Source organism: Pongo abelii, chromosome 6 (assembly GCF_028885655.2).
Source record: "Pongo abelii isolate AG06213 chromosome 6, NHGRI_mPonAbe1-v2.0_pri, whole genome shotgun sequence".
Classification (NCBI taxonomy): Eukaryota; Metazoa; Chordata; class Mammalia; order Primates; family Hominidae; genus Pongo; species Pongo abelii.
Genome location: NC_071991.2, coordinates 88,647,999 through 88,665,414, shown reverse-complemented (window position 1 = coordinate 88,665,414; position 17,416 = coordinate 88,647,999). Strand labels below are relative to the sequence as shown.

Below are 17,416 nucleotides of genomic sequence, written 5' to 3'. Positions count from 1 at the left end.
TTTATATCTTCATTAAGAGTAATCTGAAGATTTTCTGTTCTTTGAAAATTGGTAATAACCAGAAGTTCCCATTTCTTAACCATCTATGTAATCAAAAATTGGTATGAAGATTATGTCTGACAAATTGTCTTTTTTTTTTCCTGTTTTCCAATGGGTTAAACAGATATGCCTTGAAAGAGGATAGAGGGAAAGTATAATGGAGATCATACTGAAGCCAAGAATACGAAGCAAAATTTAGGAGAAATGCTGGGGAGAATTTTAACCAGAAATTTAACGTATTCAAAACCATTAAATAACCACTCAAGAAATTATTTTTTTGTGAAAAGAAATTCAAGTAGTATTTCATCCTTGCTTTACAGGAAAAGTTATCAAAGTCTTGACCAGTTATCAGCAGAAGTTAGCCTTTCTCAGACTTCACTGGATCCAGGCCAGTCACAAGAAGGAGATGGAAAACAAGACACATTAAATGTAATGAGTGAAGGTAAGAAAACAAAGAACTATTTGAAAATTACTCTTTTCCTGTACCATCTATATTTTGGTTGCAGATGATTGCCAAAGAATAATAGTGACATCTCTGTTAATCATGCTAGAAATTAAGCAGCCATTATGATTAAAAATGGTCTGCCTTTCTGTCTTTCTCGTGTGTGTGTGTGGCTAACCTTCTCAAAACACTTGTCTTTGTTACCTTCATTTACTCACTTCCTGTACTTTTTTTACCCCTGCCAATCTAGCTTTTGTGTCACTTTAATAAAAGGACTCATCAAGGTAATCAGCTATTAATATATTGCAGAGAACTGCTAAAGTCAGTTCTATCTTATTCTATTAAACTTCTCAGCAGCTTTTGACACAACTGACCACTTCCTCATTCTTGAATCACTCATGGTACCTGGTTTATTGAGTATTTTAAAAATCTTCAGGAACAAACATAAAAGTGTTTTATTTTTTGCTATTACTGCTTTCAGATGTGCAATATCAGCCTCTCTTCCCATTGGTTTGCATCTTCCCAACATCATTTGGTCCAATTCCCTAATTTTTCAGGCTAGTTTGAATTATATGGTCCCATTTCAGTTTCTAAGACTCAACCTATTGGTTTTAAAACCAGTCATCTATTCAGTTCAAAGCTCTTTTCTTTCTCTCCTTCAGCATAGGTTAAAGCTGTTACTCCAGCACTTTGGATTGGATGAGTTCACTGGTGTGATCTGGTTCTCAATCTTTTATCTTTCTTTCTTTCCTCCCAGTTTACGACTTCGGGTATATATGAGAGCTAGGGAAAGAAAGATAATCCCCCACCTCAGGGGAACCTGCATTCCCTTAAGCCTCCAATTTTTACCCTGCCTTCTCTCTTGCAATAAATATTGGCACTATAGCCATTATCCTAGATTCTATTCTTTCTCCTTACAATTACAGTCCATTTATAAACAAGTCCTGTCAGCTCCCATATCAAACATGCTATATACATTTACTCATAATCTTCTCTATTACTGCAACCTTAGTCTCTGCCACTTGGAGCAAGCTGCTTGCCCCCTCACAGTCCATTCTCCACATAGTAATCAGTGACCTTTAAAAACGTAAATCAGAAAATATTGTAAGCCTGCTTAAAACTCTCCAATGGCTTTCAATGGCAATTAGAATAAAATCCAAACTGCTTTTCCTAGCCTCCTACTTGACCTTCTTCTTCCCAGCATCTGCCTCATTCATACCATTCTTTTCCTTGTTCTATGTACCATAGCAAACTGACCTAGCTATTTCCTCAGGCTGGTTCCTACCTTGACTGTCTTTGCACTTGCTTTTTGCACTGCCCCAAAGCTTCCTTCTTAAGGCCTTTGCGTGGTAGATTATCTTCAAATGTCATCTTTCTAAAGAAGCTTTCACTGACTGCCATATGTAAATAGCCACCCCCATCCCTATCTCTGTTCCCAGCCCATCCCAGCCATGCTCTATCATACTGCCATGCATTTTATTATGATTCTTATCTGTAAACCCCCTCTGAACTGTAAGGTTCATGAGGGTAAAAATCTTATCCATCATTTTCACCAGTGTATGACTAGAGTCTCGACACAAAATAGGCAACTTATTAAACATTTATTGACCAAGCAACCATATAATGACACAGCATGTGAGGAATAAAGTAGAAATTCATTTAACCAGCAGGCTTAGGCAGTGTAAATATTGTGTTCAACTGAATTTTCTGCGTTCTTTAAGTTGGTTGCTGAAATGTTCTCAAAGGGCCTTAATCTTAATATTTTAATATTTTAGTACTTTTTTTATAAATCCAGTAGTAACTTGCATTCACTGTCGTAATCTATAATGAGTATATTTTATTTATTTATTTATTTTATTTATTTATATTTATGTATTATTATTATACTTTAGGTTTTAGGGTACATGTGCAAAATGTGCAGATTAGTTACATATGTATACATGTGCCATGCTGGTGCGCTGCACCCACTAACTCGTCATCTAGCATTAGGTATATCACCCAAAGCTATCCTTCCCCCCTTCCCCCGCCCCACAACAGTCACCAGCGTGATGTTCCCCTTCCTGTGTCCATGTGTTCTCATTGTTCATTTCCCACCTATGAGTGAGAATATGCGGTGTTTGGTTTTTTGTTCTTGCGATAGTTTACTGAGAATGATGATTTCCAATTACATCCATGTCCCTAAAAAGGACATGAACTCATCATTTTTTGTGGCTGCATAGTATTCCATGGTGTATATGTGCCACATTTTCTTAATCCAGTCTATCATTGTTGGACATTTGGGTTGATTCCAAGTCTTTGCTATTGTGAATAATGCTGCAATAAACAGACGTGTGCATATGTCTTTATAACAGCATGATTTATAATCTTTTGGGTATATATATACCCAGTAATGGGATGGCTGGGTCAAATGGTATTTCTAGTTCTAGATCCCTGAGGAATCGCCAAACTGACTTCCACAATGGTTGAACTAGTTTACAGTCCCACCAACAGTGTAAAAGTGTTCCTATTTCTCCACATCCTCTCCAGCACCTGTTGTTTCCTGACTTTTTAATGATCGCCATTCTAACTGGTGTGAGATGGTATCTCATTGTGGTTTGGATTTGCATTTCTCTGATGGCCAGTGATGGTGACCATTTTTTCATGTGTCTTTTGGCTGCATAAATGTCTTCTTTTGAGAAGTGTCTGTTCATGTCCTTCGCCCACTTTTTGATGGGGTTGTTTGTTTTTTTCTTGTAAATTTGTTTGAATTCATTGTAGATTCTGGATATTAGCCCTTTGTCAGATGAGTAGGTTGCGAAAATTTTCTCCCATTTTGTAGGTTGCCTGTTCACTCTGATGGTAGTTTCTTTTGCTGTGCAGAAGCTCTTTAGTTTAATTAGATCCCATTTGTCATTTTGGCTTTTGTTGCCATTGCTTTTGGTGTTTTAGACATGAAGTCCTTGCCCATACCTGTGTCCTGAATGGTAATGCCTAGGTTTTCTTCTAGGGTTTTTATGGTTTTAGGTCTAATGTTTAAGTCTTTAATCCATCTTGAATTAATTTTTGTATAAGGTGTAAGGAAGGGAACCAGTTTCAGCTTTCTCCATATGGCTAGCCAGTTTTCCCAGCACCATTTATTAAATAGGGAATTCTTTCCCCATTGCTTGTTTTTCTCAGGTTTGTCAAAGATCAGATAGTTGTAGATATGCGGCGTTATTTCTGCGGGCTCTGTTCTGTTCCATTGATCTATATCTCTGTTTTGGTACCAGTACCATGCTGTTTTGGTTACTGTAGCCTTGTAGTATAGTTTGAAGTCAGGTAGTGTGATGCCTCCAGCTTTGTTCTTTTGGCTTAGGATTGACTTGGCGATGTGGGCTCTTTTTTGGTTCCATATGAACTTTAAAGTAGTTTTTCCCAATTGTGTGAAGAAAGTCATTGGTAGCTTGATGGGGATGGCATTGAATCTGTAAATTACCTTGGGCAGTATGGCCATTTTCACGATATTGATTCTTCCTACCCATGAGCATGGAATGTTCTTCCATTTGTTTGTATCCTCTTTTATTTCCTTGAGCAGTGGTTTGTAGTTCTCCTTGAAGAGGTCCTTCCCGTCCCTTGTAAGTTGGATTCCTAGGTATTTTATTCTCTTTGAAACAATTGTGAATGGGAGTTCACTCATGATTTGGCTCTCTGTTTGTCTGTTGTTGGTGTATAAGAATGCTTGTGATTTTTGTGCATTGATTTTGTATCCTGAGACTTTGCTGAAGTGCTTATCAGCTTAAGGAGATTTTGGGCTAAGACAATGGGGTTTTCTAGATATACAGTCATGTTGTCTGCAAACAGGGACAATTTGACTTCCTCTTTTCCTAATTGAATACCCATTATTTCCTTCTCCTGCTTAACTGCCCTGGCCAGAACTTCCAACACTATGTTGAATAGGAGTGGTGAGAGAGGGCATCCCTGTCTTGTGCCAGTTTTCAAAGGGAATGCTTCCAGTTTTTGCCCATTCAGTATGATATTGGCTGTGGGTTTGTCATAGATAGCTCTTATTATTTTGAGATACATCCCATCAATACCTAATTTATTGAGAGTTTTTAGCATGAAGGGTTGTTGAATTTTGTCAAAGGCCTTTTCTACATCTATTGAGATAATCATGTGGTTTTTGTCTTTGGTTCTGTTTATATGCTGGATTACATTTATTGATTTGCGTATGTTGAACCAGCCTTGCATCCCAGGGATGAAGCCCACTTGATCATGGTGGATAAGCTTTCTGATGTGCTGCTGGATTCGGTTTGCCAGTATTTTACTGAGGATTTTTGCATCAATATTCATCAAGGATATTGGTCTAAAATTCTCTTTTTTGGTTGTGTCTCTGCCAGGCTTTGGTATCAGGATGATGCTGGCCTCATAAAATGAGTTAGGGAGGATTCCCTCTTTTTCTATTGATTGGAATAGTTTCAGAAGGAATGGTACCAGTTCCTCCTTGTACCTCTGGTAGAATTCGGCTGTGAATCCATCTGGTCCTGGACTCTTTTTGGTTGGTAAGCTATTGATTATTGCCATAAATTCAGCTCCTGTTATTGGTCTAATCAGAGATTCAACTTCTTCCTGGTTTAGTCTTGGGAGAGTATATGTGTCGAGGAATTTATCCATTTCTTCTAGATTTTCTAGTTTATTTGTGTAGAGGTGTTTGTAGTAAGATGGTAGTTTGTATTTCTGTGGGATCAGTGGTGATATCCCTTTTATCATTTTTTATTGCATCTATTTGATTCTTCTCTCTTTTTTTCTTTATTAGTCTTGCTAGCGGTCTATCAATTTTGTTGATCCTTTCAAAAAACCAGCTCCTGGATTCATTAATTTTTTGAAGGGTTTTTTGTGTCTCTATTTCCTTCAGTTCTGCTCTGATTTTAGTTATTTCTTGCCTTCTGCTAGCTTTTGAATTTGTTTGCTCTTGCTTTTCTAGTTCTTTTAATTGTGATGTTAGGGTGTCAATTTTGGATCTTTCCTGCTTTCTCTTGTGGGCATTTAGTGCTATAAATTTCCCTCTACACACTGCTTTGAATGCATCCCAGAGATTCTGGTATGTTGGGTCTTTGTTCTTGTTGGTTTCAAAGAACATCTTTATTTCTGCCTTCATTTCGTTATGTACCCAGTAGTCATTCAGGAGCAGGTTGTTCAGTTTCCATGTAGTTGAGCGGTTTTGAGTGAGATTCTTAATCCTGAGTTCTAGCTTGATTGCACTGTGATCTGAGAGATAGTTTGTTATAATTTCTGTTCTTTTACATTTGCTGAGGAGAGCTTTACTTCCAAGTATGTGGTTAATTTTGGAATAGGTGTGGTGTGGTGCTGAAAAAAATGTATGTTCTGTTGATTTGGGGTGGAGAGTTCTGTAGATGTCTATTAGGTCCGCTTGGTGCAGAGCTGAGTTCAATTCCTGGGTATCCTTGTTGACTTTCTGTCTCGTTGATCTGTCTAATGTTGACAGTGGGGTGTTAAAGTCTCCCATTATTAATGTGTGGGAGTCCAAGTCTCTTTGTAGGTCACTCAGGACTTGCTTTATGAATCTGGGTGCTCCTGTATTGGGTGCATATATATTTAGGATAGTTAGCTCTTCTTGTTGAATTGATCCCTTTACCTTTATGTAATGGCCTTCTTTGTCTCTTTTGATCTTTGTTGGTTTAAAGTCTGTTTTATCAGAGACTAAGATTGCAACCTCTGCCTTTTTTTGCTTTCCATTTGCTTGGTAGATCTTCCTCCATCCTTTTATTTTGAGCCTATGTGTGTCTCTGCACATGAGATGGGTTTCCTGAATACAGCACACTGATGGGTCTTGACTCTTTATCCAGTTTGCCAGTCTGTGTCTTTTAATTGGAGCATTTAGTCCATTTACATTTGAAGTTAATATCGTTATGTGTGAATTTGATCCTGTCATTATGATGTTAGCTGGTTATTTTGCTCGTTAGTTGATGCAGTCTCTTCCTAGTCTCGATGGTCTTTACATTTTGGCATGATTTTGCAGCATCTGGTACCGGTTGTTCCCTTCCATCTTTAGTGCTTCCTTCAGGAGCTCTTTTAGGGCAGGCCTGGTGGTGACAAAATCTCTCAGCATTTGCTTGTCTGTAAAGTATTTTTTTCTCCTTCACTTATGAAGCTTAGTTTGGCTGGATATGAAATTCTGGGTGGAAAATTCTTTTCTTTAAGAATGTTGAATATTGGCCCGACTCTCTTCTGTCTTGTGGAGTTTCTGCCGAGAGATCCGCTGTTAGTCTGATGGGCTTCCCTTTGTGGGTAACCAGACCTTTCTCTCTGGCTGCCCTTAACATTTTTTCCTTCATTTCAACTTTGGTGAATCTGACAATTATGTGTCTTGGAGTTGCTCTTCTCGAGGAGTATCTTTGTGGCATTCTCTGTATTTCCTGAATCTGAATGTTTGCCTGCCTTGCTAGACTGGGGAAGTTCTCCTGGATAGTATCCTGCACAGTGTTTTCCAACTTGGTTCCATTCTCCCCGTCACTTTCAGGTACACCAATCAGACGTAGATTTGGTCTTTTCACATAGTCCCATATTTCTTGGAGGCTTTGCTCATTTCTTTTTATTCTTTTTTCTCTAAACTTCCCTTCTCGCTTCATTTCATTCATTTCATCTTCCATGGCTGATACCCTTTCTTCCATTTGATCGCATCAGCTCCTGAGGCTTCTGCATTCTTCATGTATTTCTCGAGCCTTGGTTTTCAGCTCCATCAGCACCTTTAAGCACTTCTCTGTATTGGTTATTCTAGTTATACATTCTTCTAAAGTTTTTTCAAAGTTTTCAATTTCTTTGCCTTTGGTTTGAATATCCTCCCGTAGCTCAGAGTAATTTGATCATCTGAAGCCTTCTTCTCTCAGCTCGTCAAAGTCATTCTCCGTCCAGCTTTGTTCCATTGCTGATGAGGAACTGCATTCCTTTGGAGGAGGAGAGGCGCTCTGCTTTTTAGAGTTTCCAGTTTTTCTGCTCTGTTTTTTCCCCATCTTCGTGGTTTTATCTACTTTTGGTCTTTGATGATGGTGATGTACAGATGGGTTTTTGGTGTGGATGTCCTTTCTGCTTGTTAGTTTTCCTTCTAACAGACAGGACCCTCAGCTGCAGGTCTGTTGGAGTACCTGGCCGTGTGAGGTGTCAGTCTGCCCCGCTGGGGTGTGCCTCCCAGTTAGGCTGCTCGGGGGTCGGGGGTCAGGGGTCAGGGACCCACTTGAGGATGCAGTCTGCCAGTTCTCAGATCTCCAGCTGCGTGCTGGGAGAACCACTGCTCTCTTCAAAGCTGTCAGACAGGGACATTTAAGTCTGCAGAGGTTACTGCTGTCTTTTTGTTTGTCTGTGCCCTGCCCCCAGAGGTGGAGCCTACAGAGGCAGGCAGGCCTCCTTGAGCTGTGGTGGGCTCCACCCAGTTGGAGCTTCCCAGCTGCTTTGTTTACCTAAGCGAGCCTGGGCAATGGTGGGCGCCCCTCCCCCAGCCTGGGTGCCGCCTTGCCGTTTGATCTCAGACTGCTGTGCTAGCAATCAGCGAGACTCCGTGGGCATAGGACCCTCTGAGCCAGGTGCGGGATATAATCTCCTGGTGCGCCGTTTTTTAAGCCTGTCGGAAAAGCACAGTATTCGGGTGGGAGTGACCCGATTTTCCAGGTGCTGTCTGTCACCCCTTTCTTCGACTAGGAAAGGGAACTCCCTGACCGCTTGCGCTTCCCGAGTGAGGCAATGCCTGGCCCTTCTTCGGCTCACGCACGGTGCATGCACCCACTGACGTGCGCCCACTGTCTGGCACTCCCTAGTGAGATGAACCCGGTACCTCCAATGGAAATGCAGAAATCACCCGTCTTCTGCGTTGCTCACGCTGGGAGCTGTAGACCAGAGCTGTTCCTGTTCGGCCTTCTTGGATCCATAATTCTTACACTTATAATGAGTATATTTTAAAAGCTAATTCATACTATGAATGAATTTATTTATGATGATTCTTCATCTAAAAGACATTTAGGACTTTATTCTAATTTTTAATTATAGATATTTTGATATCAACAGGACAAGAGTAATAATGAGCATTTTGACACTATAAAAACAACTGTATTGTCTTCAATAATTCAAGGTTTAATAGCAGATTAAAAGTTACTTACAGAGTTTCCATACCCAGTTATTTAATAAAATGAGTAAAAATTAACCAAAAATCTACCAACTGCCACCCAACAAGAAAGGAGGCTGCATGATAAACATAATAGACTACAAAAAACTGGTGATCAGGAAGGAAACATGTTCTCATGATGAGTTAGTAAGACTCCTAGAATTCTCAAATCTGATTTAAAAAAACTGAGGAATTTTGGACAGCTGAGGCAATGGAGTGATGTAGGTTTGAATCAGCATATCCTATACAAATATAATAAAAAAAGAAAACAAATAAAACCACACAAAACCCAAGCTTTCAGCATAAACAGCAGACATTAAATAAACTTCAAATTGCCTGGGAGTAGAAAAATAAATGCCAAATACAAGCAGGCTCTCATGCTCCTGTAACAAGCTGTGAGCACAGGGAAAATTAAACTGTGCAACAGAAGGAATTGGGATGTTTGTGGCAGGCCTTAGACTGATCAAAAATCACCTCTAGAAAGATAAAGTCAACCCTAAGTGTGAACATATGAAAACAGCATTCTGGTAAAGTACATGTGGGATGCAGAGAAGCAGTGTTAAGAATGTAAATTTAAAGCCAGAAAAGCCATACAGTAAAAACAAACAACAACAACAACATATGTTGGCACACTGATAGAAGAAGGTACTTGCGGCAGCACTCCTCTCGAGGGGTCACGAGCTGTGGGGAGTCTGTCCCTAGCAGACCCCTGACCCAGCGACAGATAAATAAAGTACACTGACACACAGATATTCTGCTCTGCCAGTCCAGCTGAAGGTCCGAGCTGCTTACAGGCTCTCTGCTGAGTCCTGTAAACAGTTGTGACTGGGCCCTGATCAGCTAGTCAGACTGATTATTCAGTAAGATTAACAAAAGCTTGAGTCAACACCATTAGAGGGTAATTGACATTGTGGGCTTCCTGAGGAAAAGGTACTTAAGCACCCAGGGTACACCAAAAGTTAGTCTTAGAAGGCCATTACATAATGGTAAAGGGATCAATTCAACAAGAAGAGCTAACTATCCTAAATATATATGCACCCAATACAGGAGCACCCAGATTCATAAAGCAAGTCCTGAGTGACCTACAAAGAGACTTAGACTCCCACACAATAATAATGGGAGACTTTAACACCCCACTATCAACATTAGACAGATCAACGAGACAGAAAGTTAACAAGGATACCCAGGAATTGAACTCAGCTCTGCACCAAGCGGACCTAATAGACATCTACAGAACTCTCCACCCCAAATCAACAGAATACACATTTTTTTTCAGCACCACACCACACCTATTCCAAAATTGACCACATAGTTGGAAGTAAAGCACTCCTCAGCAAATGTAAAAGAACAGAAATTATAACAAACTGTCTCTGAGACCACAGTGCAATCAAACTAGAACTCAAGACTAAGAAACTCACTCAAAACCGCTCAACTACATGGAAACTGAACAACCTGCTCCTGAATGACTACTGGGTACATAATGAAATGAAGGCAGAAATAAAGATGTTCTTTGAAACCAACAAGAACAAAGACCCAACATACCAGAATCTCTGAGACACATTCAAAGCAGGGTGTAGAGGGAAATTTATAGCACTAAATGCCCACAAGAGAAAGCAGGAAAGATCCAAAATTGACACCCTAACATCACAATTAAAAGAACTAGAAAAGCAAGAGCAAACATTCAAAAGCTAGCAGAAGGCAAGAAACAACTAAAATAAGAGCAGAACTGAAGGAAATAGAGACACAAAAAACCCTTCAAAAAATTAATGAATGCAGGAGCTGGTTTTTTGAAAAGATCAACAAAATCCATAAACTGCTAGCAAGAATAATAAAAAAGAAAAGAGAGAAGAATCAAATAGACGCAATAAAAAATGATAAAGGGGATATCACCACCCATCTCACAGAAATACAAACTACCATCAGAGAATACTACAAACACTTCTACGCAAATAAACTAGAAAATCTAGAAGAAATGGATAAATTCCTTTACACATACACCCTCCCAAGACTAAACCAGGAAGAAGTTGAATCTCTGATTAGACCAATAACAGGCTCTGAAATTATGGCAATAATCAATAGCTTACCAACCAAAAAAAGTCCAGGACCAGATGGATTCACAGCTGAATTCTACCAGAGGTACAAGGAGGAGCTGGTACCATTCCTTCTGAAACTATTCCAATCAACAGAAAAAGAGGGAATCCTCCCTAACTCATTTTATGAGGCCAGCATCATCCTGATACCAAAGCCTGGCAGAGACACAACCAAAAAAGAGAATTTTAGACCAATATCCTTGATGAACATCGATGCAAAAATCCTCAATAAAATACTGGCAAACCGAATCCAGCAGCACATCAAAAAGCTTATCCACCATGATCAAGTGGGCTTCATCCCTGGGATGCAAGGCTGGTTCAACATACGCAAATCAATAAATGTAATCCAGCATATAATCAGAACCAAAGACAAAAACCACATGATTATCTCAACAGATGCAGAAAAGGCCTTTGACAAAATTCAACAACCCTTCATGCTAAAAACTCTCAATAAATTAGGTAGTGATGGGACGTATCTCAAAATAATAAGAGCTATCTATGAAAAACCCACAGCCAATATCATACTGAATGGGCAAAAACTGGAAGCATTCCCTTTGAAAACTGGCACAAGACAGGGATGCCCTCTCTCACCACTCCTATTCAACATAGTGTTGGAAGTTCTGGCCAGGGCAATTAAGGAGGAGAAGGAAATAATGGGTATTCAGTTAGGAAAAGAGGAAGTCAAATTGTCCCTGTTTGCAGATGACATGATTGTATATCTAGAACACCCCATTGTCTCAGCCCAAAATCTCCTTAAGCTGATAAGCACTTCAGCAAAGTCTCAGGATACAAAATCAATGTACAAAAATCACAAGCATTCTTATACACCAACAACAGACAAACAGAGAGCCAAATCATGAGTGAACTCCCATTCACAATTGCTTCAAAGAGAATAAAATACCTAGGAATCCAACTTACAAAGGACGGGAAGGACCTCTTCAAGGAGAACTACAAACCACTGCTCAAGGAAATAAAAGAGGATACAAACAAATGGAAGAACATTCCATGCTCATGGGTAGGAAGAATCAATATCGTGAAAATGGCCATACTGCCCAAGGTAATTTACAGATTCAATGCCATCCCCATCAAGCTACCAATGACTTTCTTCACACAATTGGAAAAAACTACTTTAAAGTTCATATGGAACCAAAAAAGAGCCCGCATCGCCAAGTCAATCCTAAGCCAAAAGAACAAAGCTGGAGGCATCACACTACCTGATTTCAAACTATACTAAAAGGCTACAGTAACCAAAACAGCATGCTACTGGTACCAAAACAGAGATACAGATCAATGGAACAGAACAGAGCCCGCAGAAATAACACCGCATATCTACAACTATCTGATCTTTGACAGACCTGAGAAAAACAAGCAATGGGGAAAGGATTCCCTATTTAATAAATGGTGCTGGGAAAACTGGCTAGCCATATGTAGAAAGCTAAAACTGGATCCCTTCCTTACACCTTATACAAAAATTAATTCAAGATGGATTAGAGACTTACATGTTAGACCTAAAACCATAAAAACCCTAGAGGAAAACCTGGGCAATACCATTCATGACATAGGCATGGGCAAGGACTTCATGTCTAAAACACCAAAAGCAATGGCAACAAAAGCCACAATTGACAAATGGGATCTAATTAAACTAAAGAGCTTCTGCACAGCAAAAGAAACTACCATCAGAGTGAACAGGCAACCTACAAAATGGGAGAAAATTTTCGCAACCTACTCATCTGACAAAGGGCTAATATCCAGAATCTACAATGAACTCAAACAAATTTACAAGAAAAAACAACCCCATCAAAAAGTGGGCTAAGGATATGAACAGACACTTCTCAAAAGAAGACACTTATGCAGCCAAAAAACACATGAAAAAAATGCTCATCATCACTGGCCATCAGAGAAATGCAAATCAAAACCACAATGAGATACCATCTCACACCAGTTAGAATGGCAATCATTAAAAAGTCAGGAAACAACAGGTGCTGGAGAGGATGTGGAGAAATAAGAACACTTTTACACTGTTGGTGGGACTGTAAACTAGTTCAACCATTGTGGAAGTCAGTTTGGCGATTCCTCAGGGATCTAGAACTAGAAATACCATTTGACCCAGCCATCCCATTACTGGGTATATATATACCCAAAAGATTATAAATCATGCTGCTATAAAGACACATGCACACATATGTTTATTGCAGCACTATTCACAATAGCAAAGACTTGGAACCAAGCCAAATGTCCAACAACGATAGACTGGATTAAGAAAATGTGGCACATATACACCATGGAATACTATGTAGCCATAAAAAATGAAGAGTTCATGTCCTTTATAGGGACATGGATGAAGCTGGAAACCATCCTTCTCAGCAAACTATCGCAAGGACAAAAAAACCAAACACCACATGTTCTCACTCATAGGTGGGAATTGAACAATGAGAACACATGGACACAGGAAGGGGAACATCACACTCTGGGGACTGTTGTGGGGTGGGTGGAGGGGGGGAGGGATAGCATTAGCAGACATACCTAATGCTAAATGACGAGTTAATTGGTGCAGTACACCAACATGGTACATGTATACATATGTAACAAACCTGCACACTGTGCACATGTACCCTAAAACTTAAAGTACAATAATAATAAAATTAAAAAAAAAAGATCACATTAGTAAACAAGCTAGTTAGCTAAACTACTCTGCCTTTCTTTATTACTATTTTAATTTGTCTAACTAAAGGTAAAGGGATCAGGCCACCTTTAGCCAGATCTATTACCGAAGTTATGCAAACCTGTGGCCTTCCAAGAAGATTTGTGTCTATTTCTATAACTGTCTCTAATATTTTTTCCACCAGCCTGATTCAACCACAACAGGTACTCTTTTAAAAATTTCATAAACCATCCAAATCACATAGCCCTTTCCATAGAAATCCTGAGGAACAAACACACTATCTATGCAAAACTATTTTTTTCTTTCTTTAAAATTGAGTATCTTTATTTTTTATTTTTATTTTTTTAATTTTTTTATTTCCATAAGTTATTGGGAAACAGGTGATGTTTGGTTACATGAGTAAGTTCTTTAGTGGTGATTTGTGAGATTTTGGTGCACCCATCACCTGAGCAGTATACACTGCACCCAACTGTAGTCTTTTATCCCACTTCCCCTTCCCACCCCTTTCCTCTGAGTCCCCAAAGTCCTTTGTCTCATTCTTATGCATTTGCATCCTCATAGCTCAGCTGCCACTTATGAGTAAGGAAATACGATGTTTGGTTTTCCATTCCTGAGTTACTTCAGTTAGAATAATAGTTTCTAATCTCATCCAGGTTGCTGCAAATGCCATTAATTCATTCCTTTTTATGAATGAGTAGTATTCTATTTCATATATATATATATACATATATATATATACACACACACACACACACACACACATACATACATACCAGTTTCTGTATCCACTTGTTGATTGATGGGCATTTGGGTTGGTTATACCTTGAAAAACTAATTTTAAAAAAATCACATAAATTGAGAAAAATAATTAAGCCAATGAACTTCACCGCCCAGGAAAACAATAGTGAAGCAGGAAAAAAAATGTTATAAAGCCATATAATTTCTGTATCCTATTAAAGTAACTTTTAAAATTGATACATAATGGATATACATATTTTGGGGGGTACATGTGATAATTTGATACTTTCATAAAGTAAAATATAATTTTATTAAATATCCTCCAACAAGCAATTAGTCATAAGACAGAAACATTTCAAATTGGAAATCAAAACCTAAGAACATCAATGTCTAATAAATAAGAAGAAATGACGTGTCATGTGAGGAACCCAGTGGGAGGTGATTGCATTATTGGCATGAGTCTTTCCCAGGTTGTTCTCATGATAGTGAATGAGTCTCACAAGACCTGAAGGTTTTAAAAAGGGGAGTTTCCCTGCACAGGCTCTCTTGTCTGCCACCATGTGAGATGTGCCTTTCACCTTCCACCATGACTGTGAGGCATCCCCAGCCACGTGGAACTGTGAGTCCATTAAACCTCTTTTTTTCCCAAATTGCCTAGTCTTGGGTATGTCTTATTAGCAGTGTGAAAGTGGACTAATATAGTAAATTGGTACCAGTAGAGTGGGGCACTGCTGAAAAGATACCCAAAAATGTGGAAGGGACTTTGGAACTGGGTTAACAGGCAGAGGTTGGAATAGTTTGGAGAGCTCAGAAGAAGATAGGAAAATGTGGGAAAGTTTGGAACTTCCTAGAGATTTGTTGAGTATCTTTGACCAAAATGCTGATAATGATATGGACAATGAAATCCAGGCTGAGGTGGTCTCAGATGGAGATGAAGAACTTGTTGGGAACTGGAGCAAAGGTGACTCTTGTTATATTTTTAGCAAAGAGACTGGCAGCATTTTGCCCCTGCCATAGAGACTTGTGGAACTTTGAACTTGAAAGAGATGATTTAGGGTATCTGGTGGAAGAAATTTCTAAGCAACAAAGCATTCAAGAGTGATTGGGTGCTGTTAAAGGCAATTTATAAGGGAAGGAGAGCATAAAAGTTCAGAAAATTTGCAGCCTGACAATGTGATAGAAAAGAAAATACCTCCTGCACATGGTGAAATCCCGTCACTACTAAAAATACAAAATAAATTAGCCGGGCATGGTGGCGGGTGCCTGTAGTCCCAGCCACTCGGGAGGCTGAGGCAGAAGAATGGCATGAACCTGGGAGGTGGAGCTTGCAGTGAGCCGAGATCGCACTACTGCACTCCAGCCTGGGTGACAGAGCGAGACTCCGTCTCAAAAAAAAAAAAAAAAAAGAAAGAAAGAAAAAGAAAACACCATTTTCTGAGGAGAAACTCAAGCCAGCAGAGATTTGCATAAGTAACAAGGAGCTGAATGTTAATCCCCAAGACAATGGGAGAAATGTCTAAGCCCCAAGCCTTGGCAGCTTCCACGTGGTGTTGAGCCTGCAAGGGCACAGAAGTCAAGAATTGGGGTTTGGGAACCTCTGCCTATATTTCAGAAGATGTAAGGAAATACCTGGATGCCCAGGCATAAGTTTGCTGCAGGGGTGGGGCCGTCATGAAGAACTTGTACCAGGGCAGTGCAGAAGGGAAATGTGGGGTCAGAACCCCCACACAGAGTCCCTACTGGGGCACCACCTAGTGGAGCTGTGAGAAAAGGACCACTGTCCTCCAGATCCCAGAATTGTAGATCCACTGACATCTTGCATCATCCACCCAGAAAAGCCACAGACACTTAGCACCAGCCTGTGAAGGCAGCCAGAAGCGAGGCTGTACTCTGCAAAACCACAGGGGTGGAGCTGCCCAAGACCATGGGAACCCATCCCTTGCATCAGCATGACCTGGTTGTGAGACATGGAGTCAAAGGAGATCATTCTGGAACCTTAAGATTTGTCTGCCCTGCTGGATTTTGGACTTTCTTGGGGTATGTAGCCCCTTTGTTTTGGCCAATTTCTCCCATTTGGAACAGCTGTATTTACCCAGTGCCTGTACCCTCATTGTATCTAGGAAGTAACTAACTTGCTTTTGATTTACAGGCTCATAGGTAGAAGGAACTTGCCTTGTCTCAGATGACATTGGACTGTGGACTTTTGAATTAATGCTGAAATGAGTTAAGACTTTGAGGGACTGTTGGGAAGGCATGATTAGTTTTGAAATGTTAGGACATGAGACTTGGGAGGGGCCAGGGGCAGAGTGATATAGTTTGGCTGTCCCCACCGAAATCTCATCTTGAATTGTAACTCTCACAATTCCCACGTCATGGGAGGAACCTGGTGGGAGGTGATTTAATTACGGGGGCAGATCTTTAGTGTGCTGTTCTCATGATAGTGAATGAGTCTCATGAAATCTGATTGTTTTAAAAAGGGGAGTTTCCCTGCATAAGCTCTCTTCTCTTGTCTGCTGCCATGTGAGATGTGCCTTTCACCTTCCACCATGATCGTGAGGCTTCCCCAGTCACGTGGAAGTGTGAATCCATTAAACCTCTTTATTTCGTAAATTTCCAAGTATCAAGTATGCCTTATCAGCAGCGTGAAAATGGACTAATACAAGGTATCTAAAGAAGAATGGATTTGAAAGAAAACTTAATCTAAAACACTGAAGAAAAATGGGAAAACAACCAAGAGAATGAAAATGAGATAAAGAAAGAAGTAAAATGGGTTAGGAAGTGGTTCAATTGGAAAGGCAAGAATATCAAATTTACATGTTTATAGAGTCACTGGAGAAGATAAAATAGTGGAACAGAACTAATACCAAAATCTATCATTCAAGAAAAACGTTTGGAAGTAAATGAAGACATAATATACAAACGGAAAGATCTAACCAAGTACTAAAGAAAATGTACCTGAAGTAATCACCTACAAGACAAATTCTACTAAAATTATTACGTAGTAACAATAATGAAAACATACTGGTGACTTCCAGGCAAAAAGATGGAACAAACTAGAAAGGGAGAAAAGAATGAAGTTGGCATTAGATTTGTCTAGTTGTATAAAGGTAACAACTAGAACTAAAATACAAACCTTCCTAAATAATTTTTTTAAAGCAAATGTGTCATCTAGAAAGAGAAGCATAGCAAATTTAACAAAGCAAAATAATTTGTCACAGCAGAGAGCCTATCAAAAGAAATTAATGAAATGGCAAACAACATATACCAAGGAGAGAAACAGTAAATATAACTATATACATAAAATTACAACAAAATTA

At 39.5% G+C, this 17,416-nt stretch overlaps 1 protein-coding gene across 7 annotated transcripts in view; it reads left to right on the top strand.

The window, feature by feature from the left end:
* The window catches only part of RUNDC3B (RUN domain containing 3B), a 214,674-nt gene that overhangs the window by 191,443 nt on the left and 5,815 nt on the right, over nucleotides 1–17,416 (top strand). For all 7 annotated transcript variants that reach the window (XM_054559119.2, XM_054559117.2, XM_009243045.4 and 4 more), the window contains 1 exon segment: nucleotides 360–481. In XM_054559119.2, the coding sequence (XP_054415094.1) occupies nucleotides 360–481 (122 nt within the window).